At 43.2% G+C, this 27,698-nt stretch overlaps 1 protein-coding gene across 1 annotated transcript in view; it reads left to right on the forward strand.

Annotated features, from left to right (window-relative positions):
• Positions 1 to 27,698, forward strand: part of CDH23 (cadherin related 23) — a 1,475,307-nt gene that overhangs the window by 474,970 nt on the left and 972,639 nt on the right. The window contains exon 8 of the mRNA XM_030204991.1: positions 6,505 to 6,617. Coding sequence (XP_030060851.1) covers positions 6,505 to 6,617 — 113 coding nt within the window. The remainder of the gene's footprint in view (positions 1 to 6,504; positions 6,618 to 27,698) is intronic.

The following is a 27,698-nucleotide window of genomic DNA, read 5'->3' on the forward strand; positions in this document are numbered from 1 at the left end:
ATGGCTTTGTAAAATTTGTCTGTTGTTTATTTACTGTTAGCCACATTGAACACGAGTATGTTCAGGATAATGTGGGAGATACATGTCAAAAATAAATAGCTCTTGCACAACACACTGTTATTTAATGAACAGCTTCCCCTGTTACCTATAAACAAAACATCAGGTGTTATGATGAGTGAGGCAGAGATGGAGAACCCCAGAGCTGTGACCAGCGCAATCTGAGTCTGAGCTACCAGTCTATAAACGTTTCATGGGAACTGCTCCAAAACACATAGAGGGATTAAATGACACTCTGACACTGCTGATTTCAGAACAGGGAATTTGAACCTGGCTGCCATGGTCACAAGCTGCAACTGTGGGTGTGTAATTAGAGAGGGGTGATGTAATTGCTCATGTGTCAGAATTCTGTGTAATGCTGCACCTGCAATTGGGATACAGTGATAGGGTACCAGTTTTGCATACTGAAGGTCTCCAGTGTAAGGTAACAAAATAACTGGAGATCATTAGGGACAGGCTGAGGTGATCCTGGGTTTTGTCCCATGTAGGGCTTGACATCCTAAATAGTATTGTCCCAAGTTTTGACTATGGGGAAATTGCTTTGTCGAGGTAGAATAGGTGAATAGGGCAAAACCAAGTCTTAACCCATCTCTGATGACTGTGGCTATGGCCAGCTTAATTATTAGGCAAACTAGGCAATCAGCTAAGATGGCAGACTCTAGAGGATGATAAATGAGAGTAATAGGTCCTGACAGCTACACAAAACTTAATGCACCATCAGCATATAATTTTACCCTCAGTAAAGCTAGGAAATTTTCAAATAGCTCATTTACCTCAATAAAAAGGCATTTACTCAGGTAAAATATGTTTGGAAATTGCCCTCATTCCCTGTAATTGTAAAAAAGGGGGGGAAAGGGAAATGGGACTTGATATACTGCCTTTCTGAGGTTTTTTTTTTCAACTACATTCAAAGTGGTTTACATATATTGAGGTACTTATTTTGTACCAGGGGCAATGGAGGGTTAAGTGACTTGCCCAGAGACACAGGGAGCTGCAGTGGGAATCAAACTCAGTTGCCCAGGATCAAAGTCCACTGCACTAGCCACTAGGCTACTCCTCCACTCCACTTTATAAGCTTTTTCTGCATATAAAGCCTGTCTTACAAGCAGGAAAGGACTTTTATCAAATGGCATGATGGCATATGCAAGTAAAAGTCCATGCAATGGAAAATGTAAACCTGCTTTTATGCTACGTGTGTGTAGGCATTCCTGGGATGCAGTGTGGGTAGAGCAGAAGTGAAGATGCGATGTACACATGTTAAATATTTAGAGGCCTCTGACACTAATTTTTTTAAAGGCTTATCATGGTGTTTATTGACCCAATAGGGCACAAAAATCCAGTGAAGGAGTAGAAAGGGTATCCACAAATAATGTTATTTGAGCTATTCTTACTGTATACCGCCTTGAGTGAATTCCTTCAAAAAGGCAGTAAATAAATCTTAATAAATAAAAATAGCGCAAAGTAAAATTTAAAAAGCACACACGTGAAGTCAGCAGATCCCCACTGACTGGGATGAGACGTACACCCAGAAGAAGACAGGCCGTATTCCTCCATGTTGTTTCTGAAACAAATTGAAACTTGAAGAAAGAATAAATTCAGAAAGCTCCCCCCCCCCCCCCCCCAATATTCAGCTGGTGGTGGTGATGTGCATTTTGTTGGGTTAATTGCAGATTTTCAATGGGCCCTGTCTGGGCTTTGGTACTATCTGTTTTTTTTTTTGTTTTGTTTTTTTTTTGGGGGGGGGGGGGGTTGAACCAGCTAACATACAACTAGCTAAGTCAATATTCCGCCCTTGACCACATAAGCCAAACCGCTTAAAGATAGGATTGCTAGTTATGTGCCCCGTTTTAAGTGGTTCACTTATGCAATGAGGGGCTGAATATTGGCATTTAACCCAACTCTTCCCCTGGAACACCCACAAGTTAGCTAGCTTTGAATTTGATGCTAACTGGTCATTTTCAGTGAAGACAACTGGTTGTGTCGCTGAAAATGACCATATAGCGGCAATCGAGCAATTTAACCAGTTAGTGGCCGTGTTTGGCCAGTTAAATCATTTTGAATATCGGCTGGTTGCATTTTATTGAAAAGATTGTGACTTACCTGTAACCTGAATAATGCTTTAAGGGGTTGACTCAAGAAACGGTGCCAAACATTAAGCACAAAAAGTTGAGCACAAAGCAAGTATGCTATAACGGCAAAGTTGGGCAAAGAAGCTGTTATAGAATACTAGTGTAAGTCGATATTTGAGTGCTTAACTTTAGGTGCAAGTATTTATGCAATGTCAATGGCTGCTGTAAATACTTGCCTTTAAATAATGTCAGTTGTGCGCATATGTAACAGTATTCTATACACTTTGCATTTAGTGTCTGACACGCTTCTGACCCGCCCATGCCCCTCCTATGTTAACTCCTCTTTGCAGTTACACACTAAAAACCTTAGATGCTAAGTTTATAAAATAGTGCCTATATGCAGTTACACATATAACAGCAAACTGAATATTTGTATATCTGTTGACTGTGGTGACTAATGTTTTAAAAAAAAAACCCTACCATGGTTGCTGAACATTGATCCAAGAACATTTAGATTTATTTTTATTCGTAAAATTACAGAGTGCTGTTCCACAGGAGATTAGAGCAGATTCTAATTGTCTCCACTTTTTGTAAAATTCTTATTGGCTGGTTGTTTGTTGGTGCCTGCAGTCTAAAATTTTGTTAATTATCATTTTTGTATGTGTTAATATATTGCACTCGAAGGTGTCAATATAAAACATAAAGAAATTAGTACTTGAAACAGATATTGCTCTTATAGACCAACATAGATAGCCTCATGTAACACACATGAAGGGTGAAATACTAAAATGTGGATGCCTTTGCAGACGTGATAATGTGTTTCTCCAAATTTTTATGGGCTCTATTTGACATTTTTGCATATATAACTTTGCATTTGCAAAGGCATTCATAAAACATATTCAGAATCACTAATGAGTTGGCAAATTAGCCCATTTGTAATAGTTGATTTTCTGCAAAGCTTTAACTATACTGTAGGGAAGGGTAGTTGAGGGTTTTTAATGTTAAAATCCATGATTTCATGTGGACATCCTCACAAAAAAAGCCACAAACCTCATTTACATAGCATGTAAGTGGGTCATTATTACAAGAAAATCTTGCACTAACAGCCCATTCCTACATAGTAGGCCAAATGTTTGTTTATGTTTGTTAGATTTTACTCTACCACTTTTCTTGGCACACATAATTGAAACTAAGCAATGACAGTCCCATGAAACACAGGTTGTGATATGCTGGAGAATGTGAATGAATGTGGGGGGTGATATAGTGGGGTGTATGATTGATGTTGAACAAATGGTGTTAAGGCATGCATTGTATTTAGATTATAGTATAATAAAGAATACATATAAATATAACTCTGTAGAACAATTAATACCTTTATACTACTACTGCTACTTATCATTTATATAGCGCTACTAGACGTACGCAGCGCTGTACACTTGAATATGAAGAGACAGTCCCTGTTCGACACAGTTTACAATCTAATTAGGACAGACAAACAGGACAAACAAGAGATAAGGGGATATTAAAGTGAGGATGATAAAATAAGGGTTCTGAACAAGTGAATAAGGGTTAGACTAGGCAACTACTAGATACCCAGTTATAGAACTGACCACGTCAAGTATAGCATAGGCAACTCAAGCTAAAACATTTATTTCACATGCAAAAGATATTTGGTTGCTTAAACCAGAAACAAACAGTTCTGTGTAACCCTAAGGGGTTAAAATAATCTTTCCTGAGCTCCTCCAGAGAAAAACAATAAGAGTTCTATAGTGACATCAGGGTTCTATAGTGACATCACCCTGGGACAACAACTGAGCAAGCTGAGTCCTGGTCACCTTGGCAACGGCTTGCTGGTCAGTTGGGAGTTGAGAGAGTGAGTTTGGTCTTCAGAGTGAGAGGAAGTGCTGCACTGTTTGTGAGTGAGAGAGGGGTGATTTTAGGGGGAAAAGGAGGGAAGAAATATTTTAGGGGAAATTTGATAACTGAGGGTGATACAAGAACATCTTAGTGGAAGTAACTGCTTAGTGAAGAGGGCTTCCACTATTATTATTGAGGTTGGGAAGTTTGGGAGTGAAGAGGGTGAGAAGGAGAGGAATTAAAGTTAATTAATGTAAGAGGGAGGCTATGTAATGGTGGTGAGGGGGATTAAAATTGTGTTTTTGGGAATCATATATGGTAAAAGGGAAAAGAACTCTTAAGGCTGTATGGTAAGGTGAATGCAGTGGAGTGGAATGTTGGGAGCTATGCCTGTCAGCGGAATGTTGGGAGCTGTGCTGCACTGCTGAATGATACCAATCACTCTGATTGAGATTAGGGAAGAGAAAATCCTAGAATAGGCACTGGAAAGTAAGGGATTTTTATTTAATTAGATTTTATTTAGTTAGAGATCCCAGTTAAGCTGTTAAAAGCACTCCCTGTTTTAGATCCCTTAAGAGAAAAATAGGAGATTAGGGTTTTGCATCCAATTATTTTCATTAAGTGTGAGGTGTAGGGAGAAGACTGCAGAAAGAAGGAAGAAAACCAGACAACCCATGAGCTCCAATGCAAGCAAGCCTACATCCCGGGAAAAGAAAAGAGAAAACTACTACAGCTAAGTAACTGATGACACTGAAAAGGAAAACTAGTAGGAAAGAAACATACACAGCTATACATGAGAGAAAACATAAAGATTTACTTACCCAAAGTCCATGGTGAAGAACGACTAGCCGGAAACCTGTGAAAAGAGAACAGAACACACAAAGAATCAAATTCTTGGTGAAACATTTATGTGGTTTAAATACACAGTAGCTCTTACACTTCTGAAAGAAAAGTTAAAGAAAATTGATACTTATCTGATAGATATACGATGTTGTGTGAAGTCCTGTGAAAAGAAAGCATATAAACCATATGAGTATTGCTTTATAGAAACTGCAAATCATTAGAATCAGAAAGCAGAAAGTTGAAGGTTAAAAATACTGTTATACAATTATCTTATGTTCCTTGTTAAACTGTTGTTGTGAATGTTATTTTATTATTGGGTAAAGATAAGACAATAAATATTCTTGAATAAATTGAAGACTAGTTCATTATGCTCCACCAAGACCTAAGCAAAATCCCTACATTTAGTTTACATTTCCTCACTTATCCTTCGAGGGTAAGTGATGTGGTTAGTTTCTGTTGCTTGCCCCTCATTCCTGTGTGCTGATTCCTGAGAAGTTGCCATGACTGCTAACATCTGGCTTCTCGGAATCCTGCTCCTATTTTACATCACCCGCAGGCATGAGTGGGGCAAACCAACATTTGCATCTGGGTAAATTCAGAGGCATTATTGAAGAGAAAATAATGTATTTATTTGCTTATTTATTTTCAAAAATTATATCCCGCCATCTTCAAAGTGGCTTACAGCTCACATGTGTAACCACGATTCTCAGATTTTGTTGATGCTAAGATGTTATTAGACTAGACAAGGAACTTTTGCAAATTTGGGTTTTTAATTCTGCAAATTCCTCTTTGTGCAATATTGTGGTGTGCTATTAGAAGTCAGACAAGAAAAAGCAACACTGGGCCTTCAAGAAAGAGACAATGGCAGTCCTTTATTGTGAAAAAGACAGTCTGAGTAAATTGCCAGCCACCACTGAGCGTTTGTTCAATCCTAACAGTTTTCACACAGACAGCGTCTGTTAGGATTGAACAAACGCTCAGTGGTGATTGGCAATTTACTCAGACTGTCTGAACATTCCTGCTCATATATTGTGAACACACACTTTGACCCCTGAGGCAGGCACTTGTGCGCCGAAACACGGCCCGTGTCGGGTCTTTTTCACAATAAAGGACTGCCATTGTCTCTTTATTGAAGGCCCAGTGTTGCTTTTTCTTGTCTGTATTGTATGCTTGTATGCTGTATTACCCTCTTTTTTGTGATTACGTGCTATTATAAGTGCCAGTTCCAATTGTACTTAACTGGTTTCTAGTTGTAGAAAGTTTGTTTTGGTTTCCATTTCAGTTGATAGCAATGGGCTAAGAAGAAGTCTGAATTCCATACTAAAGAAGTGTGTTGTCCTTTTTTATGCTTGTTTTATAATCATTATATTTTAAGTTTGATTTTCTTATCTTCCTGTTCATCTCTTACCTCCGCTTTGAGTGGGACTTTATCTTTGGATATGTTGACAGCTGTCAATGAATTGTTGGGATTTCGCCTTGGTAATGACCTGTCACATATTTAAGTGAATGATGAAAAGTAAAGTGAAAAAAATCAAAAAGTGGTTTATTCATATTAAAAATTATATAATCTCCTGATTGTCCTCTACCTTCTATCTATTGTTTCTAGCTTTGAAGAATCAGTTTTGAATGTGTGCTGTTTTACCTATTTGTTTATTTATTTATTTATTTTGTATCACAGGCAACACCAACAGCATCTTTGCATTGGACTATATCAGTGGAGTTCTAACTCTGAACGGGCACTTGGACCGAGAAAATCCTCTCTACAGTGCTGGGTTTAGCCTTACTGTAAAGGTGAGCATGCTATTGCATCTTGAAAAAGGATATCTTGAAAACTCTGGGGAACCAGCAACAGTATAAACCTTGGATGGGCATTATCCGCCAGATTCTATAAATTGCGCCTAGTGTTCCTCGCCAAACTCCAAGCGTATTTTATGACAACACGCATAACTTTATTGGCTTAACAAACCAATCAACATTTTTAACAGCACTTAACAAGCATTAATGAGCACTAATTGGCAATAATTAGAATTTACGCCCACAATTCACTAAGGGCCCTGTTTACTAAGCAGCGTTATAGGCGTGTTAATGTTTTGAATACGTGTTAAACATGTATGCACATTAATCATGTACATGCCTACAATATCCCTATAGGCGCCCACATGGTTAGCGTGTGCGCTAAGTGTAGGCAAGCTAAAATCACTAAGAGGGGAAATAATCGAATGGCGCAGGCGAAATTGATGGCTGGCCATCTTCGGGGCCGGTGCCATAAGCAGGCAGAGCCAAGCGTATTTTCAAAATACACTTGGCACCGGCCAAATCGCTCGCCGGGCTTAGAATAGGATCGCCGGCGGATCGCCGGGTTTAGATGAGATGGCCGGGTCCGATTTTCAGCCATAATGGAAACTGGACCCAGCCATCTCAAACCCGGTGAAATGCAAGGCATTTGGCTGTGGGAGGAGCCAGCATTTGTAGTGCACTGGCCCCCCTGACATGCCAGGACACCAACCGGGCATCCTAGGGGGCACTTAAAAAATCTTTAAAAAAAACAAAATTAGAATCCAGGTGCATAGCACCCTTCCCTTGTGTGCTGAGCCCCACAAATCCCCCCCCCCAAAACCCACTGCCCACAAGTCTACACCATTACCATAGCCCTAAGGGGTGAAGGGGGGCATCTATATGTGGGTACAGTGGGTTTGGAAGGGTTTGGAGGGCTCAACATTAACCACCACAAGTGTAACAGGTAGGGGGGGATGGGCCTGGGTCCACCTGCCTGAAGTGCAGTGCACCCACTAAAAGCTGCTCCAGGGACCTGCATACTGCTGTCAGGGAGCTGGGGATGACATTTGAGGCTGGCATACAGGCTGTCAAAAAGATGTTTTAATTTTTTTTGTGTGTGTGTGGGAGGTGACCACTTGGGGAGGTAATCCCCACTTCCCTCCAGTGGTCATCTGGTCAGTTGGGCTCTTTTTTGGGACTTGGTCCTAAAAATACATGGACCAAGTCCGCCCAGCGAAATACTCATTCGAGCCGGCAATTTTCTTTTTCATAATAAGGTGAAGCTGGCCATCTCATAACCCTGCCCTGCTCCGCCCCCTTCCCACCTTCGCAACCCTACCAACACGCCCCCTTGAAGGTTGGCCGGCGCTGCAACGAAAAAGCAATTGGGGCTGGCCAAAATCGGCTTTCGATAATACCGATTTGGCCGGGATTGAGAGATCGCCGGTAATCTCCCGATTTGTGTCGGAAGATCGCCGGCGATCCCTTTCAAAAATAAGCCTGTAACTCACCTTAGTAAACAGGGCCCAAAGCGTATTCTGTAATGCAGAGTGCCTAAATTCTAATGCATGCAGCCAAAAAGGGGAGTGGTTATGGGCAGGGAAATGGGCGTTTCATGGGCATTCCAAAATTTACATGCACTGTTATAGAATATGCCCCTCTGCGCCTAAATCTGTGTGCTGGTATTTACGCCACGTTTTCCTTGGTATAACTAGATATGTGTAGTTCTAGGCATTGGAATATCAGCTAAGTGTATTCTAGGCACTAGAATACGATTAGTTGATAAAATTTCCATGCTTAGGTGGAAATTTGTACCTCATGGATTTTTCAGGCGCCACATATTCCAAGCGTATTCTATTACAATGTGCTTGGCTTAACAAGCCAATCAGTGTTGTTAACAACACTTAAGCAATAATAAGCACTAATTGATTAAAATTTAGCCCAATATGGTTAAAACTGTGGGGGAAGGAATTTTCGTCCAAGCCCTCAGTGCTCCTCCCTCTCTCCTTTGCTTTTTAATATTTTTTACAGCCCCCAGGAGGAATTTATACACAGCTTGGTTTTTGCGGGTCATATATATTCCGATGACCTGAAGATGATTATACTACTAGGTAGGGAGGTGATGGCAGTTGAACATGGAACCCAGCTTTGCGTGGCTATGAGCTTAAAATTGTTTGGGCAAAATGGGTTGTGCTAAATGAAGAATACTGAAATGATGAGATTTGGTAAAAAGTTGTAGGTCACCACAAACTGTTTTGCCTGGTGAAGATGCTGCAAGAAAGGGCACAGATGGTTACTATACATTTGGGGGGGGGGGGGGGATTGAAGTCATATCATTTCGATTTTGAATCACATGTTCAATGGTTAGTGTAGAAAACATGGAAAACTACATTGGATCCAGAGGTTGAAGCTCTTTTTTAAAGACAGTCGTGTACTCTTGTCATCTTTGGATTATTGCCATTTCTTGCTACTAGGGTTACCAAAGAATTAGAAGAATACAGTTCATTCATAATGTTGCTACTATGATGTCATTGGGTAAACCTTGAAGAAAAAAGGTTTTGTCCTTACTGAACAATCTGCACTGGCTTGCGGTCTGGGCCAGGGTTAAGTTTAAAATATTAGTACTGACCTTCACAGCTGTTAGGTACTCTCAACCTGGGCATTTCACAGGAAGACTTAAAAGGTATAGAGCAAGTCATTAGTTAAGATCTAGTTGGACTTTATGTTGGAAATTCTTACTGTACATATGGTAAAAGAGGAAATTGCTAAATTTGGTTGTTGTGTGTTTAAGAAAAATTTTTATCAAGGAAAGGGAAATACAAATTTCTACAGGTTGAGGAAGTTAATGGGTTTTTATTGAGGAATGCGTATCTCCCTCACTCTATAATGTGGTGTCAACTATTAAGTTCCAAGGGGCCCCTTTACTAAGCTGTGGTAGGGCTAATGCACAGGTAGCGTGTGCCAAATCAACACTATCACCGGGGTACTGTGGGTGCCCGGTGGTAATTCTGAAGTTGGTGCACGATGTTTCCCATGGTAGAAAATAACTTTCTATTTTCTACAACTGGGGGGGGGGGGGGGGGGGATCCTGGTGGTAATTGGCAACATGGCCACATTGCCACACACTGCCTGACTACTGCACGAGTAATGCATGAGCCCTTACTGCCAAGTAAATAGGTAGTGGTAAGGGCTCAGCCAGTAAATAGCCGCACACTACTTTTAATATTATGTCAGCCGCTCCTCTCGGCCACGTAATTGTCTCTCTCTCTTATCCGTGCTGTCCGCTTCCGACTCCACACTCGTCCGTGCAGTTCGCTCTCACTGCCACACAGTTCCGCTAGCAAGGCGGTGCAACACAGTTCAGCTTGCCAGTCTTTTAAACAAAGTTCAGCTAGTCAGACTTTAAACACAGTTCTGCTAGCCAGGCTTCAAACACAGTTTGGGTAGCCCGGCCTTCCAACAAAGTTCAGCTAGTCAGGCTTTTAACACAGTTCTGCTAGCCAGGCTTCAAACACAGTTCGGCTAGCCAGGCTTTCCCACCCCGCCCTCTTCAGCAAGGCCTCAAAACAGTTCAACTTAGCTAGGCTTTTTACACAGCACAGCTTAGCCAGGCTTTTAAAGATCCACCACCCTCATTTGTCAACACTTTACCTCTTGACAACCACCCGCCGGATCTCTCCTGACTATCATTCCTTTCTTGATACTTTTGGACTCCTCTAGAAGTCACTCTTCTCCTCCAGCCACTTCCTCTCCCACCTCCATTTCCTCTTCCACACCTTCTCCTCCTACCTGCTCCAACTCCTCCCATTCCATTCCCTCAATCTCCACCCCCTTCCTCAGGTGTTCTACCCTCTCCTCAGCTGATTCCATCTCCCAATCTGCCCCCTCTCCTTTCCTTTCCTGCGGCTCAGGTACTCATTTGTCCTCATCCCTCTTATTCTTCCAGGCAGTCTGAAATCTGTGTTCTCTACGCTCCTGCCTCCTCCCCTCCCGCAATGCATTCTGGGATCTGTAGTTTTTCCACTCTGGCTTTTCTCTCTCCCCCCCCCCTGCATTCTGGACTCTATGGCTTCTCTGATTCTCACAATTAGCTCAAGGACATTTACTTCCCCATTTAAAAAAGGCCTTTTTACCCACCACAGTAAAAAATGGCCTAGTGCGTGCCAATTTTTGCCCACACTAGTGCAGGCCACTTTTTACCACAGCTTAGTAAAAGGGCCCCCAAGTGCGTGGGTAAATTACTAGCATTTACCCACATCTGAGGTGCCAATAATTGACATTTATGTGCATAACTGCTAGGTGCTTTTCTATAAAGTACATGTCGCTTACACCCAGATTCTATATAACACGCCTAGTGTTCCACGCTGAAATCCAAGCGTATTCTATAACAATGTGCTTAACTTACTTGGCTTAACAAGCCAATCAGTGTTGTTAACAACACTTAAGCAATAATAAGCACTAATTGATTAAAATTTACGTGTGCAAATCGCTAAGTGTATTAACAACACTTAAGCAATAATAAGCACTAATTGATTAAAATTTACATGTGCAAATCGCTAAGTGTATTCTGTAATGCAGGGTGCCTAAACTTTAATGTGTGCAGGTAAAAAGGGGCTTAGTTATAGGCAGAGAAATGGGCATTTCGTGGGTGCTCCAAACTTTACACGCATTGTTATAGATTAGAATATGGCCCCTTACGCTTAAATCTACAGGCCAGGATTTATGCCATGTTTTCATTGGTGTAAATGGGGACGCACAGATTTAGGAACTAGGATATTGACAAAGCGTTTTATATACTGCGCCTAAATCTAGGCACTGCTTATAGAATACGTTTGGGTGGAAATGTTTTCTGCATGGATTTTCTAGGTGCCATGTATAGATTCCCCCCCTTTAGCGCATAATTGTGAGGAGGGCATGCATGCGGGCAATCCATGAGTGGACTATGGGCAGTCACCATGCAATGTGCGTAAGTTATAGAATATTATCAGTTGCACATGATGTATGGTACACTTAGCTGTGTCTACTTATACCAGCCATTGACCTGTCATAAGTGGGTTCGCCTACATTTTGGCACCCCAGCATGGTATTCTATAATGGCTTAGGCATGCATAAGTGCTGATATAGTATTGACGCTAAGTGTGCCTATTGTAGCGCTTACGTCTTGGTGCGAAATTATAGAATTGCCCCCTATCACCTTAATTTCCGCACAGAAATCGAAGCTTATTCTATAATAATGTACGAAACTTAATTGGTTAACTAGCCAATCAGCGCTGTTAACTTGATGTTAACAATCAATTATCAGCACTAATTGGCATTAATTACGATTTACACACACAACTCGCTAAGCGTATTGTGTAATATGGTGCGCGTAAATTCCAAGTTACACAGTTGACAAGGGGAAATGGTTATGGGTGTGGAATGGGCGTTTCTAAAATCTATGTGCATTATTATTGAACTAGGAAAAAAGCCCGATTCTGTCAGAAATGAAATGGGCGCTAGCAAGCTGGAGTGTGTATGTCAGAGAGAGAGACAGAGTGTGTGTGTGTTTGTGTGAGAGAGAGTGTGTGAGAGACAGAGAGTGTGTGTGTCTGTGAGACTGTGTGTGAGAGAAAGGGACAAAGAGATAGAGAGAGGCCCGTTTCGATAGGAAGCGGGGGCAGTCCTTAAGGCACTCGTCAAAGTCCACGGTAACCTTCATGCTCCGCCGGGGAGGAAGGTGACAGACAGCTCGTAACTCCCCGGCCCTTGTCGCTCCCTCCGCTGCCGCAAACTGTTCCTGGGCCGAGCTGAGAGGACACCGGGATCCTTTACCCCACCTCCTCTTCCTCCTGCAGCATCTGCCATGGGGACGGGGAGTGGAGGGGAGACGGGCAGGGAGTAGAACCAATCAGAGGCTCCAGGAGGATGAAGGGGCAGAGTCCGCTGATGGGGAGAAATGTGAGAGCGGCTCACCTGGTGCCGGATCTCCCTTTGTCCTATGCTGGCCGCGCGTGGCGAGGGGGAGGGGTAGGGGCTTGGGTGATGCGCCATGGGGGAGGGGGGAGGGGGAAGAGGAAGTCTGTGGTTATACCTGAAGTGGGGGGAGTCCTTCAGGCACTCCTCAAAGTCCACGGTAACCTTCATGCTCCGCCGTGGAGGAAGGTGACAGACAGCTCGTAACTCCCCGGACGAAGGGGCGGAGTCCGCTGACGGGGAGAAATGTAAGAGCGGCTCACCCTGTGCCAGCTCTCCCTTCGTGGCGAGGGACTTGGATGATACGCAGTGGGGGAGGGGGGGAGGGGCTTGGATGATGCGGCGAGGGGGGGGCGGCAGTGAGAGCTGCTTCGTATGTTTCCCTACTCCTCCCCCTGCAGTGACGTCAGCTGAGGCTTCAGAGACCCAGCAAGTTACGGACACAGGCAGCCAGGTTTTAGAACGTTGGAGGTGAGAATTATTATATAGGATATACCTGCTCTGTGCTAATATAGGCGGAAGGATTTACACCAAGTAAAACATGGCCTAAATGGACGTGACCAAATTTGGTCACGTGGAGAGGCGCTCGGCGTATTCTATATACCGCGTGGAAATTTAAGCCTATTCTATAAAATATAGCCGTACTTTAGAGAATACACCTAGGTGTATATTTTTCCACGTGGATTTTTCAGGCGCCATATATAGAATCTAGCCCTATATGTTTCTTTTTTTTAACATATTATGATTTTACATATGTTTACTTGTAAAGTGCTCCAAGCAAAAGATTATTGATATAAGCAGTATATAAATATTTAAACAAATACTAAATGTAGAGTAATTTTATAACTTTATTTACACGTGAAATGTCTCTCATAAAATTAACCAACAGACAAAACTCTACTATAATAATAATAAGCACCTTAGACACCAATTTCAAGAACTTCAGTGGTACCACTCCGGTAGCTCATATATCATTGTTACCTAAGCTTTAAACTGAAGATACAATATGTTTAAGAGATGGTGACTGCATATTGAGGGGTCAAGCCTTGAGAAAGCTTAGGGCAAAACATATCAGCAAAGTAGTCCCCATACCAATGTTGGAAATGAGCTTTAATGCTGCTACAGTTGCCACCACTATTGCTTAGGATTAATCTAAGTGCTTTCCTGATTTTTATATTTATGTATTAAGTTAGTGAATTAGAATATAAATTAAGAAAGATGATGTTTAAAACGTTTTTCAAAATTTAGAACAAATGATGATTTGGTAACGTAAATATTAGGTAGCAATGATTTTATGAGCTACCAGAATGGTACCACTGAGGTTCTTGACATTGGTTTCTAAGGTGTTTATTATTATTAAAGTAGAATTCTGTCTATTGGATGATATTATATGCTCTACTTCTACTTCCAGATTAATTTTCGAGCCTATTTGACTGTGTATTTCTTATAACGTGCCTATATATTTCTATGGGTGCATTAGCATTTAACACATGTAAACCATTTACGCGCGTTAAAAACGCTAAAGCGCTCGTAGCGCTGCTTCAGTAAACCTATCCTAAGTTATGGTTTAAAGTACACCTAGTGCAAGCTGGCCTGAATTGAAAATTCTGCACAATTTATTTGTAATTTTCTTGTGCAGAATTCCCCCATTATAAGGGTTGGCTTCTCCCACCAAGCATGGCAGCATGAAATACCACCCCACCACTACCACAGCAGTTTCCCTCCTCAGGTTCCACCCTCTCCATTTCTCTCTCAGCTTGTATCCCTTCCACTGGTAAATTCAATCCCTGGCTTTCTCAACCCCTTCTCCAAGATAAACACCTCCAGTTTTTCTCCCTCTCCTCCACCCCCTTTTTGTTCACCTGTTCTCTACCCTCTAGCAGCACTCTGCCTTCTAGAGTTCTTTCTATCCCTCAGCTTTCACTGCCTTCCCTATGCTTTCTCTCTAACTGTCCATCCCAAAGGTACCTCCCCCTCTCCCCAATCCTCACTGCACACACACTTCATCCATCTTTTGCCAGCCCTCTCCCCTCCCATGACATACACATCCCCATCTTCCTTTTTCTAGCCCTTCACACCATAACAAACAGATTAATCACCTTTCTCCAGCTCCCATGATACACACACACACTGCCTACCTGTCTCCACCCCCCATCACATACACACACACACACACACACACACACACACACACACACATAGACATAGACATGCATACACACACCATCCAATTTTATTCAGCCCCTCCCACCTCCATGGCACAGACTACCACATCCACCTTGCTCCAGCCACCCCCCCATGACAAACAACACTCCATCCACCTTGCTCCAGCCACCCCACCCCACCCTCATGGCACACAACACTCCATCCACCTTGCTCCAGTCGCCCTCCCCATGGCACAAACCACCCCATCCATCTTGCTTCAGTACCTCCACAATGGCACACATCACCCCATCCACCTTGCTCCAGTACCCCCACCATGTTTTTTTTTGTTACATTTGTACCCCGCGCTTTCCCACTCATGGCAGGCTCAATGCGGCTTACATGGGGTAATGGAGGGTTAAGTGACTTGCCCAGAGTCACAAGGAGCTGCCTGTGCCGGGAATCAAACTCAGTTCCTCAGTTCCCCAGGACCAAAGTCCACCACCCTAACCACTAGGCCACTCCTCCACTCCCACACCACCTCATCCACCTTGCTCCAATATCCTCACCATGGCACATACCACCCATCCACCTTGCTCCAGCCACCACCACCCTCATGACACAAAACACTCCATCCACCTTGCATCAGTCGCCCTCCCTATGTCACAAACCACCCCATCCACCTTGCTTCTGTACCCTCACAATGGCACACATCACCCCATCCACCTTGCTCCAGTATCCTCACCCCACCCTCATGACACACAACACTCCATCCACCTTGCTCCAGTCGCCCTCCCCATGGCACAAACCACCCCATCCACTTTGCTTCAGTACCCCCACAATGGCACACATCACCCCATCCACCTTGCTCCAGTACCCCCACCATGTTACACACCACCCCATCCACCTTGCTCCAGGTCTCTCCACCCATGACATACACAACCCCATGCACCTTTTTCCAGCCCCCCTCCTCACAATCCTTCCACCTTCTCTAGCTTCCCCCCACACACTCCATCCACACATTCCATCCACCTTTTTATCAGCCCCCTCACACCCCATCAACCCTTTATTTAGCCAGCCCCCCCCCCCCCTCTCTCCCTTCCAGCACACTTACCACTCCAGCACGGCAACAGGAGGAGCTGCCCAGCCACATATTGAGCTGCTTCCTCCTTCTTTGCCGACTGTTCTTTTGATCCATATGGGCCTTCATACAGCAGCTCCAGTACAGTAAGTGGGCTGGGAGGGAGGGAGGTAGCTGGAAAGTAAACTGCCACTCTGCCCTGCAGTGCAAAAGCAGACTGCAAGAATTCTGTACTATCTGCAGAGTTAGAGAATTCTGCACAAATTCAGCATTGTGCAGTAGCATAGAATATCTCCAGGAGTATTGTACAGTAGGTATGAACAGGGAGCAGTTTGGACAGAACATGGACAGAGTCATATACATTTACACATGTACCATATAAAATCCTCATTTTCATGCTAATATTTAGGCCAACTCCTGAGCAGGCATAAATGTCGATAACAATAATCCTAAGCGCTATTTCTGCAGGGCTTGTGCTACTATTTTATAAAGATACCTAGATAGTACCTGGGGAATATGTCTACTAAAAGTGCACTAGTAAATGAGCTTGGTGTGTGTTAACACGAGACTTTCCCATTCCCTAAGCCCATTTATAGTGCACCCAGGAAATAGGGCAATTTTCAGTATTTCTCTTTCAGGCTGTGTGTTAATGTTCGCATTAGCATGTGTAACCTGAAAACATTGATGGTGCGGGAGGGGAGGCACTTACTGCCTCCTGTTTAGGAGGTGCTACGAGCTCTAGTGTTATGCACATGCTGACTTGCTAGCTGGACATCACATCCATGCACATTCTTCGCCCCTAGCATGCCTCCTCCAGAAAAAAAAAAAAAATACCGCGCACTTAGCACATGCAAACAAGCTACATACCATAACACACTTTAATGCACTTCCCCCCAGATTCTATATAGCGTGCCTAGAGATCTGCGCCAAAATCCAAGCGTATTCTATAACAACGCACATAACGTAATTGGCTTAACAAGCTAATTAGATTGTAAGCTCTGTCGAGCAGGGACTGTATCTTCATGTTCAAGTGTACAGTGCTGCATACTGTACGTCTAGTAGCGCTTTAGCAATGATAAGTAGTAGTAGTAATCAGCACTGACAATTCAAACAAGCAGTAATGAGCACTAATTGGCACTAATTAAAATTTACATGCACAGCTCACTAAGTGCATTCTGTCATGCAGTGTGCCTAACTTCTAATGCGTGCAGGCAAAAAAGGGGTGTGGTTACAGGAGGGGAAATGGGCGTTTTGTGGGCATTGAGAAATTTACATGGTTATAAAATATAAAATATGGCCCAGTGTGCCTAAATCTGCACGCTGGGATTTATGCCACATTTTCATTGGTGTAAATCGATACGTGTAGTTTTAGGCGCTAGGATGCCAACTAAGCATATTCTCTAAGCGTATTCTGTAAGTGGCACTGATTTCTAAGCTGATTTTTTTTAGACGCCATATACAGACTATCCCAGTGGCGTACCAAGGGTGGGGGGGCGGTGGGGGCGGTCCGCCCCGGGTGCACGCCGCTGGGGGGGGTGCCACGCATCTGTCGACTTCACTCTTTCCCTGCTCCCTCTGCCCCGGAACGGGTTACTTCCTGTTCCGGGGCAGAGGGAGCAGGGAACGAGTGAAGTCAACAGGCGCACAGCACCCCCCCAGCAAGTAAAGATGCACCTGGGAGGGGGTGTCGTTTCACCAGGAAAAGGTTCCGTTGTTTCGCCGCTGGGGGGGTGCCGCGCGTCTGTTGGCAACGCTCGTTCCCTGCTCCCTCTGCCCCAGAACAGGAAGTAACCCGTTCCGGGGCAGAGGGAGCAGGGAACGAGTGTTGCCGACAGACGCACGGCACCCCTCCAGCTGGTAAAGATGCACCCGGGGGGGGTGTGTCCGTCGTTTCGCCGGGGGGTCGCGCTGCACCCGGGGGGCGCATCAGCGATCTGCCCGGGTGTCAGCGACCCTAGGAACGCCACTGGACTATCCCCCTTTGCAGTAAGTGTTATTACCTGTGTTAAGCGTGTGTTTGGGCATAACAGTCTTTAGTAGACATACCTTTATATGTCTTTATAAAATAAGTTCAAAAAATGTATTTTCCTGCCCTATTAAATTAGGTACTCTAATATAAAATTAACCTTCTAAAGTTTAAAGGAAGTGACATGTTCAGTCATTCTTAGTTCCCTTATAACAGCGACATAGTACTGCACCATGGATTTTGCTTAGCTGCAAATTTCTAGCTAATAATTTAGAAAGGAACTAATGAAGCTATACCCATTTACAGTTTGTTTTCAGACTCCTAAATGTAATATTTTTCAGAATGTTTCAATACTTGGAAGGTGTTAATTCCACGGATATTGGGGGGGGGGTCTATCAAACAAAGGGCACCCAAAGTTATGTGTCAACATGCAAAGCGTTAAGGACCTTATTCTATAAAGGTTATGCTCCTAAATTTACGCTTCTAAAATTTATGCTCTTAAATTATGAGCATAATCTATTTTGGAGCATAGAGTATGCTCCTAATTTAGGAGCATAAATTATGCTCATAAATTTAGGAGCATAACTTTTATAGAATAAGGCCCTAAGCGTTACTTCTATAATGGCATCTAGGTGCCCAGATTTCATTATTGAATGCTAGTGGTTATGTGCCAACATTTAGGTGCGCCCACTTAGACCACATCAAAAGCAGGCATACAGTATATGTTTATGCCTAAATGCAGATTTTGTGTATTGTGTCAACACCTGGAAGCTCGGAGTGGTTCACAACACAAAAAAAATTACATTACACAAAAAAAGTAATTTCTGAAACCTCACATAGGTTAGTCTCAGTCCAAATAGTAGTAGGCAAAGAAATCCAAATGGGGACTACTGCCAAATAGCAGATAACATACAGTATTCTGTAACTTACATGTGCAAGTATGCGCCCTGCCTAGACTTTGCCCACATGTACTCAAACTATGCACTATTGGAGATATGCACATAGTTACAGAATCACACTTAATTGGAGATTTACCACTAATGATTCTACGTGGAGGGGCATTTTTGATATGATGTCTATATTCAAATTGAGAGATTTTGCCAAAAACATGTAAAATCAACTGTCAGGAAACACCTAGCACCCACCTGGGGTTAACCCTGCGGCCACCTGGAGGGTCTGCTCTCAGCACTGCTCAGGCCCGCCTGCACATGGGCTCCTACTAGCACCCTCCACCCCACCAACTGGGTCCCACTTGTCTCTGGGCGAGTCTCCCACTTTCAAGTTATTCCCTGGTGATTTCTAAGTTAAAGGGGCCACATTCTCAGGGGTCCCAAAGTTCCTGGAAAGCACCCACAGACCCAACACACAAGCCACCAGGATTCTTAGTCAGTCCAGGACAACAGAGCAAATAAACTAACAAGGTTTATTGTCACAGAATTAGAACAGTGAACCGTATAAAAGAGATGGAAAAGTAACAGGCAATAACAGGTAACTGAATAAAGATCAATATTAAAACTGTCTTCCGAGACTACCGCTGGCCTACCGCGGCTTCTGGCAGTAGTCCCGCTCTGAGCATGCACCATTTCTGGGGGAAAAAGAAAACAGGATATAGCCTGTTCTAAAATTCATGAGAGATGGATGTCCATGTGCTGGAAACGTCTTGCATGAAAATTCATTTTACAAACTGAAACATCCAAATTATGAACGTCCTTTCCCTTTCTGTGATCAGAGTTGCACGTTCATATTTTGGCCCTTTCCTAGTCCCGTCCAAAACATACCCACACCATGCCCCATTTTATTCCTATGGGCCCTGCTGCAGATAACGCAAGCTAAGCTTTAGTAAAAGACCCCCTAAGTCAATTAGAGGTCTTTTACTAAAAGCTAGCACGTTATCTGCTACAGGACCCATTTGATTCTTATGGGCTGTGCTGCAGTTAACATGCGTTAATTATTAGTAAAAGACCCCCTTAGTGCATATTCAAATGTTTCATTAAAACAAATGTGTGAAATGGACAAAGTGAAAACCTTTGCTAAATATTGTGTGTGTAGGGGGGAGGGGGGGAATGAAGTGTTGGGTTATACATCTGATTTATTTATCTAAATCTGCTTTGGAGATGGAGTCTAATTGATGTGTCAAGTCAAGTCTGTAGAACAATGTTCAAAAATGTAGCACTTCGAAAGTGAGGATTTTACTTTTCAGAAAGTGAAGGATGATAATTTGATTCTACATAAAAATTTGGAAGCATTAGGGAATGCCTCTAAATAGCCTGTGATTTGCAAACTTTCCTAGATGAATTAAATAGGGGTATCCTTTTGTTTTTGTTTTTTTGTTTTGTTTTTCAAATTAATAAGAGTAGTTATAAAACTGTGGTAAAATAATAGATTTTCTCCGAGGACAAGCAGGCTGATTATTCTCACCATTTGGTCATCGTCCGCGATGGCCCAGGAGACCAGCAAAAACTTGAGAGCAAACGAAGAAGTCTCTCGAACGCTCCATCGCGCGGGCAGAGCGCACTGCGCATGCGTGAACAGCTTCCCACCCGCAACACGAGCGTGAGTCCCTCAGTTTCTTTTGGAACGCATCTTGAGTGGCATGTTATTTCTCAACGGCACTCAGTTTGCAGCTCAGGAGACTAATTTTTGCGTTTCACCGCTCCCCCCTTTTTTCTTTTTCCTTACTTGTGCGTAGTTCTCAAAAAAAAAAAAATAAATAAAGAGAGAGAGAGAGTTATTTACCTTATTTTGATAGTTTTCTTCACTTGTTTACGTTTCCTTTCTTTTTCGTCGCGGCCACCTTTTAGGCTGCTCGGCCGGGTCGTTTTTTCCCTTTTTGTGCCTTTTTATTTGGCACGATTGAGTCCTTTAATTTCGCAGCCGCTGTTTTTCCGTCCATGTCATCGAGGACTCCCAGCGGCTTCAAGCGTTGTACTCGCTGCAACCGGACCATCTTGGGTACCGACCCCCACGCGTGATGTCTCCAGTGCCTTGGGCCCGAACATTTGCCAGCTGCTTGTAAGCTGTGCTCTTTTATAAAAAAGCGGACCCAAGTGTCTCGGGAGGCTCAGCGTGAAAGACTTTTTGCTGATGTGAGAATAATCAGCCTGCTGTCCTCGGAGAATACCTGCTACAGGTATGTATCTTCATTTTATCACAGCAATATTTACTGGGGAAGTTACTAGACTGTGGTACCTCAAAATGACAAGCTGCATTATTCAAGCTGCATAATAATGAGGTGCTCTGCATCACATTATTATTTTGTTTGTGATGTGCTGCCAAAGCATGCGTTAAGAAAAGATAACACATGCTTTTGCCATTTAACATGCATTATCCCTTTCATGTCATTGTTGCATAGCAACTGAAATACTATAGGCTTACACTTATGCCCCAAAATTCTGTATAGATCACCCAAACTTAGTCATGCAAATTTGGATACAGATTGCAGATATGTGTGTAAAGTTATTGGCCTTAACCAAGTGCTAATTGGCACGAATTAATGGTTATGCATGTATCTGCTTTGCGTCCCTATTCTATAACCTGCGGGCCAAAAATAATTTCACATGCAACTTCAAAGGGGATGTGGCCAAGGGAGGGGCATGGGCATTCCCAGGATTTAGAAGCAGAGTTACAGAATACTTCCATTTCCTGACAGTAGTTAGGCAAGAATGACTTAGGGGCTCATTTTCAAAACAGAAAAACGGCCATAAAGCAGCACAAAGCAGCTGATGGACTTTTTTTTTTAACTTTTTTTTTTACCAAAATGTCCAAATTTCTATTTTCAAAGCTAATTTTTAAGACGTTTTCCTATGCAGTTCATCTGCAGTGCATCCAAATCACAAGGGGGAGTTAGGTGTGGGATTTGGGTGTTCCCAGAACTTTGACATTTTTCTGCTATAACGGAACAAAGCAAAAATGCCTAGGGCTAAAAGTTAGATGTCTTGGTCTAGACCTGGTTCAATCACTACCAAGTCACAAAAAGGTGCCCTAAATGAACATATGATCACTGCAGGGATTAAAGCATGACCCCCTTACTCACCCAGTGGTCACTGATCCCCTCCCACCTCACAAAGATGTAAAAGAAACAGTACATATCAGGCTGTATGACAGCTTCAGATGTTATGGCCAGTCCTCCTAGAGCAACAAGCAGGTCCTTGGAGTAGCCTATTGGTCAGTGCAGTGCACTGTAGAGAAGGGGACCCAGGTCCATATCCCACTCTCTGTTCCACTTGTGGTGGAAAGTATGAGCCCTCCAAAACCCACCAAAAACCTACTGTACCCAACTGTACACCACTACAATTGCCCTTATGGCTGCAGGTGTCACCTATATGTTGTTTCAGTAGGTGTTTGGTGGATTTTGGAGGGCTCCCCATACAATATAAGGGGGTCATGGTGACATCTGTATCTGTGGCCTTTTATGTGAAGTCCACTGTAGCACTTCCTAGGATACCCCACTATTCTGCTGGGATGTCTGTGTGGCTAGTCTACTAAGAATGCTGCCCCTTCCCCCCCCCCCCCCCCCAATAAGTCCCAATGGCTTGTTCTTGTGCATTTTTCCCTTGGATTTTTTTTTTTTCAAAAATAGTCACAAAAAAATGCGCTGAGCACAAAATGTCTAGAAAATGGACATTTTTGGCACAAAAAGATAAGACATTTTTCTGGTTTGAAAATCACTATGTTCGCCACTTGATTTTTGGATGTTTTCAGCAAAACATCCAAAATCAGATTTAAACATCATATGGAAAATGCCCTTCCACAACTAGTATTCTGTAAAGACAGTTCTGCGCAGAATGGCCTTTATAGAATTTGCACTTACCGCATATCATCCCAAAAACTAACATTGGGCATCCTATTTAGAACTTCCCCCATGATTTTATTTATTTATTACATTTGTACCCCGCGCTTTCCCACATACAGCAGGCTCAGTGCGGCTTACATTGTAAAAGAAAGTATCTTACATGGTAGAAAATAAAACAAAACAAGAAAATGTAGGAAGAGTATTATAAGATGGGCATGAAAGAGAGAGCAAATCAAATACTTCCCCTGATGCAGCAGTAAAGTGAAACAGAGGCCTTTAAGAAAGAAGTTCAGGTAAAGCTGAAAACCCATGGGTCTCAGATGTAACCAGTGGCAGCCTAACATTAGGCCAACTGAGGTGGGGGCCTCAGGTGGTTCTCATTATGGAGTAGCATCTTTCCTCCTTCCTTCCTCAACTCCCTTCCACAGTCTACCTTATTTTTGTGTGTTTGAAAAGTTGGCAGCAGCAGCAGCGATCCCCATATGCTTCCCTACCGCCGACTCTGGTGTCTCCTGTACTGCGGTCCATCTCTCTGATGTAATTTCCTGTTTCCTCAGAGGCAGGTCGCAGTACAGAGGAGACGCCGGTGGCAGGGCAGCATATGGGGATCGCTTCCGCCTCTAAATTTTGAAAAAAAACAACAACAACAAAAAAGAAAGTAGGCTCGGGGGGGGGGGGGAGAGATGCTAGACCGTGGCTTGGGGGTGGGAAGGAGTTGGGGGGGCACAATGCTGGGGGGGGGGCAGGGCACCATTTCATCCCTACCTCAGGCGACAGATTGCCTTGGGCCGCCCCTGTGTGTAACAATAAAGAAGTTGAGGTGAAGCTAGAAGCCTAAATTTGGGTATGTGCCCAAATTTGCAAGCACAATTTTGAGCCCCATTTATAGAATTTGTGGGACAGTGTGAACTCTCATTCTTCTCTGGACTGGACTCTACACAAATGACACTTGTGTATAGTAAGTAGAATAAAGACCTTCAATTTCTTGGAGAAAATTCTATGAATTTAGCACTTGAGGGTTATTGAATTTTTGTTCATCTTTCTCTATATAGCATAAATGCTAAGGACCATTCCAGAGTGAAATCTACTGCCCCAAAGAGTAAGCTTTCTGGACATTGGGTCTGGTGTTCAAATCCATGGCAAAGCCCTCAAGTATCAGTATGACCCAACACTATCGTAAAGGCTATAGGTGTGACGGGGACACCTGTGTGAGTCCTAAGGAAAGACTTGCTTCAAGGCCCCATTCTTGTGGATGCTTTATGTAGGCTCAGTGTTTTCCTATCTCTCTCCACTCTACCTTCCTCCATTGTACTTACACAAAAGATGTCCACTCCAGTCCAGTCCAGATTTTGGCTGTAAATATACAGATCAACATGTAGCTGCTGCAGTCAACATTTTTTTAAAATACTGGTTATGGCAGTAAAAAAAAACCTGAATATTCAGTGCCACCATCCAGATAGTGGCTGATGCTGAATATGCGGATAAGGTGGAGAGCACTAGAACTTCTCCGGATAGTATTCTTTACAGAATACTAGCATAACTGGGAAGATATGCACTTATAACATGTCTACTACTTGGGAAACCTAGAACAAAGAAAGCTGTTACAAGGTTATCTGGAGTTCTGGGACCACCCTGGCTCTGCCCACACCCTGCCTCAGCACTATCTGCATAGTGCCGAGGTGGTCTGTAAGGATATTCAGATAGTGGATAGCATTGTCAACCTTTACTGGGTGACAAAAAACTCTGAATAATATGTTAGCTTCACAGACATGCAATAAATTTGAAACTGCTTCTTCTCCACTCTTCCTTCTTTAGGCTTCTCTCCTCTTATCATGGATATTTTGGTTCATCTGCCAGGAATCCTCCTTTGCTTTACTCCTCTCCCTTATAGTCATGAACCTCATCATCTAGCCTGCAAGATGCATCACTAGAATCTGTGGTTTCCTTGCTTCAGACACAGTACAGTTTAGGCGTGAAGAATTTTTGTGCACAAAAGAGGAGCAGGATTGGGTGTAATCATATATGATGATCATATGGTGGCCAATCAGGTAGAAAAGGCGACGGTGAAAGCTAGAAGGATACTTGGGTGCACAGGGAGAAGAATGGTCAGTAGGAAAAAGGAGGTGATGTTGCCTCTATGTAAGACTCTGATGAGACCTCATTTAGAATATTGTGTACAATTTTGGAGACCACACCTTCAAAAAGATATATACAGGATGGAGTGGGTCCAGAGAGAGGCTATTAAAATGGTCAGTGTTTTTCACCTGTAGCATATGGGGACAGACTTAAAGATCTTAATATGTATAATTTGGAAGAAAAGTGGGAGAGGGCAGATATGATAGAGACATTTAAATACATACACAGCATAAATGTACAGGAGGGGAGTCTCTGTCAATTGAAAGCTCTAGAAAGGTGAAAGGGGACAGACTCAGAAGTAACCTGAGGAAATACTTCTTCATGGAAAAGGTTGTAAATTTGTTGAAATGTCTCCCGGTGGAGATGGAGGAGACATAAACTGTATCTGAATTCATGAAAGCTTGAGATAAGAACATTGGACCTCTAATGGAAAGGAAGGAATAATAGATTAAAGGCCAACCGAAACCAGTGTCTTTTTGGCTGTGGCCAAAACCGAATCCACAGCTGAAATCGAAGCCAAAACCGAAAAGTTGTTACTGCCCCCCCTCCTCCACACCTTCATCCGGTGGAAAGTGCTCCATGCCCCACTGCTCCCCTTCCCCGAGTTCTTGCTTCTGCTGGTACCAATTTGATATGGCTGCTGGGACCTCCCATGGCAGTCTCTCAAGGCTTCCATGGAAAGTCTTAACAGCCATTTTAAAACGGTGGTGGCAACAGTCAGGGCAGTGGGCAGGAAAGAATGGGGTTCTGCCCCCGAAGAGGCCACTATACCACCAAGACTTGGTGCTCAGGGGGGGGGGGGCAACAGGGCGGAGGCAGGGGCACAACAGTGGGAAGTGGTCAGGAGGCAGTTCAGTGGGGGGGGGGGGGGGGGGGGAAGAATTTTGATTCCAGCCAAAAATGCCCTGGATTCTGGGTCATTTTGGTGCCAAAACTGAAATTTGGTCGGCCTCTATAGTAGATGGCATGGATGGGCAGACTGGATAGGCAATATGCTCTTTATCTATCTTCATTTTTCAATGTTTCCATGTTACATCTTGTCCATCAGCAGACTCCAAACCTCCAGTCATAGGACCCCAGCATTTCTAAGTTGAAAGGGAGGCAAAAGACCACAACCCCTCAAAGGGATTAGGACAGTGTCCAAGACCTGGCATTCTCATGGTAAAAAGGAGAACGGAGACAAAGATAATTTACCTCCAAAACCCAGGTTCTTATGCACTATTCTTCTCCCATGACTATTCCCAGTGCAGAAGGCCTTCTGCATAGTCACAGCCACATTATCACACTAGGCAGCTTCCTGGGTCTATGGTACCCCTGCAGCACAGAAACACTTTGCCATGCCTTCAGGGATAGAGTCTATACTGAGGCAAATATATTATACTAGGCTAATTTAGTGATCCGGATCACAAATCTAGAAAAACTTAACTGTCATATTGCTTTGAAAATTAAAGAAGCAACATAAAATGGTATAGCCTTTCTTTGATGTCTCTAATAAGATATAGACAGAGTGGAGGCAATATGAGGACATTTTCAAAGATATTTGCTCTGGCAATTAAGAGGTCAAGCTAGTGCAACAACTGTAATAATCTGAACACTGATTCCAGTGTTGTGTTGTGTTGTGTTGTGGTGTGTGTAAATAAACAAGGATAAAGAAGTGATCTGGAATAAGTTATTAGATTACTTGTGTTTCTTGACCAGGATAAGATGTGTAGTGTAGCAAGAAATTATTTTACCCCTGATGCGGGCAATTGCCAAAACATGGCCGTGCTGGGTTTTATGCTGATTTTATGCCAATAAACCTTTGTTCATGACCATACTGGCAAGCTGTGTGGTGCATTGTGGCCTTTTATTTATTTATTTATTTATTTATTGCATTTGTATCCCACATTTTCCCACCTTTTTGCGGGCTCAGTGTGGCTTACAATAGGATATGAATAATAGAAATACATTTGTTACAATTTGGTTATGGATTACATTGTGCAAAGTTATACGAGACATTCAAATATCAAATTAGGAATATGACAATGGGACATCAACGTAGAAATAATTGGAAGGGGACAATGGGAAGCTAAAGGGTAGTGTTAGACAAAGTCATCTGGTGTACATAGTTCCATGGATAAGTGTATGATAGACTGGATTGCGGGATGAGGGATCAAGTGGATGTATATTGCATTGATGAACAGTGAGTATGGACTTTATGTGAGTTGGCTCTTTCCGTAAGTTTGTTCAAACTGGTGAGTCTTTAGTAGTTTACGGAAGGAAGCTTGATCGTCAATCATTCTTAGGTTGCGCGGTAGTGTATTCCAAGCCTGCGTGCTCTTGTAGGAGAAGGTTGACGCGTGCAGCGTCTTGTATTTCAGGCCCTTGCAAGTGGGGAAGTGGAGGTTTAGGTGTGTTCGGGATGATCTTTTAGCGTTTCTGGGTGGTAGGTCTATTAGATCAGACATGTACGCTGGGGCTTCGCCGTAGATGATCTTATGGACTAGTGTACAAACTTTAAAAGTAACGCGTTCCTTAAGTGGAAGCCAATGTAATTTCTCTCGTAGTGGTTTTACCCTTTCATATCTTGGTTTTCCGAAGATGAGCCTGGCTGCTGTGTTTTGGGCTGTTTGAAGTTTCCTCAGTATTTGCTCTTTGCAGCCCGCATATAGTGAGTTGCAGTAGTCCAGGTGGCTGAGGACGAGGGATTGCACTAGGCTGCAGAAGACGTATCTTGGGAAGAATGGTCTTATCCTTTTCAATTTCCACATGCAGTAGAACATCTTCTTGGTTGTGTTGTTTGCGTGGGTTTCGAGTGTTAAGTGGCGGTCGATAGTGACTCCAAGGATTTTTAGCATTTCTGAGACTGGGAGGTTTAGGGTTGGTGTGTTTATTGCGTTGAATTCATTTGTGTTGTATTGGGAGGTGAGTATCAGGCATTGGGTTTTTTCTGCGTTTAATTTCAGGCGGAATGCATCTGCCCATGTGTTCATGATGTGTAGACTTTGATTGATTTCGTTGGAGATTTCTTTGGTATCTTGTTTGAAT

Source organism: Microcaecilia unicolor, chromosome 5 (assembly GCF_901765095.1).
Source record: "Microcaecilia unicolor chromosome 5, aMicUni1.1, whole genome shotgun sequence".
Classification (NCBI taxonomy): Eukaryota; Metazoa; Chordata; class Amphibia; order Gymnophiona; family Siphonopidae; genus Microcaecilia; species Microcaecilia unicolor.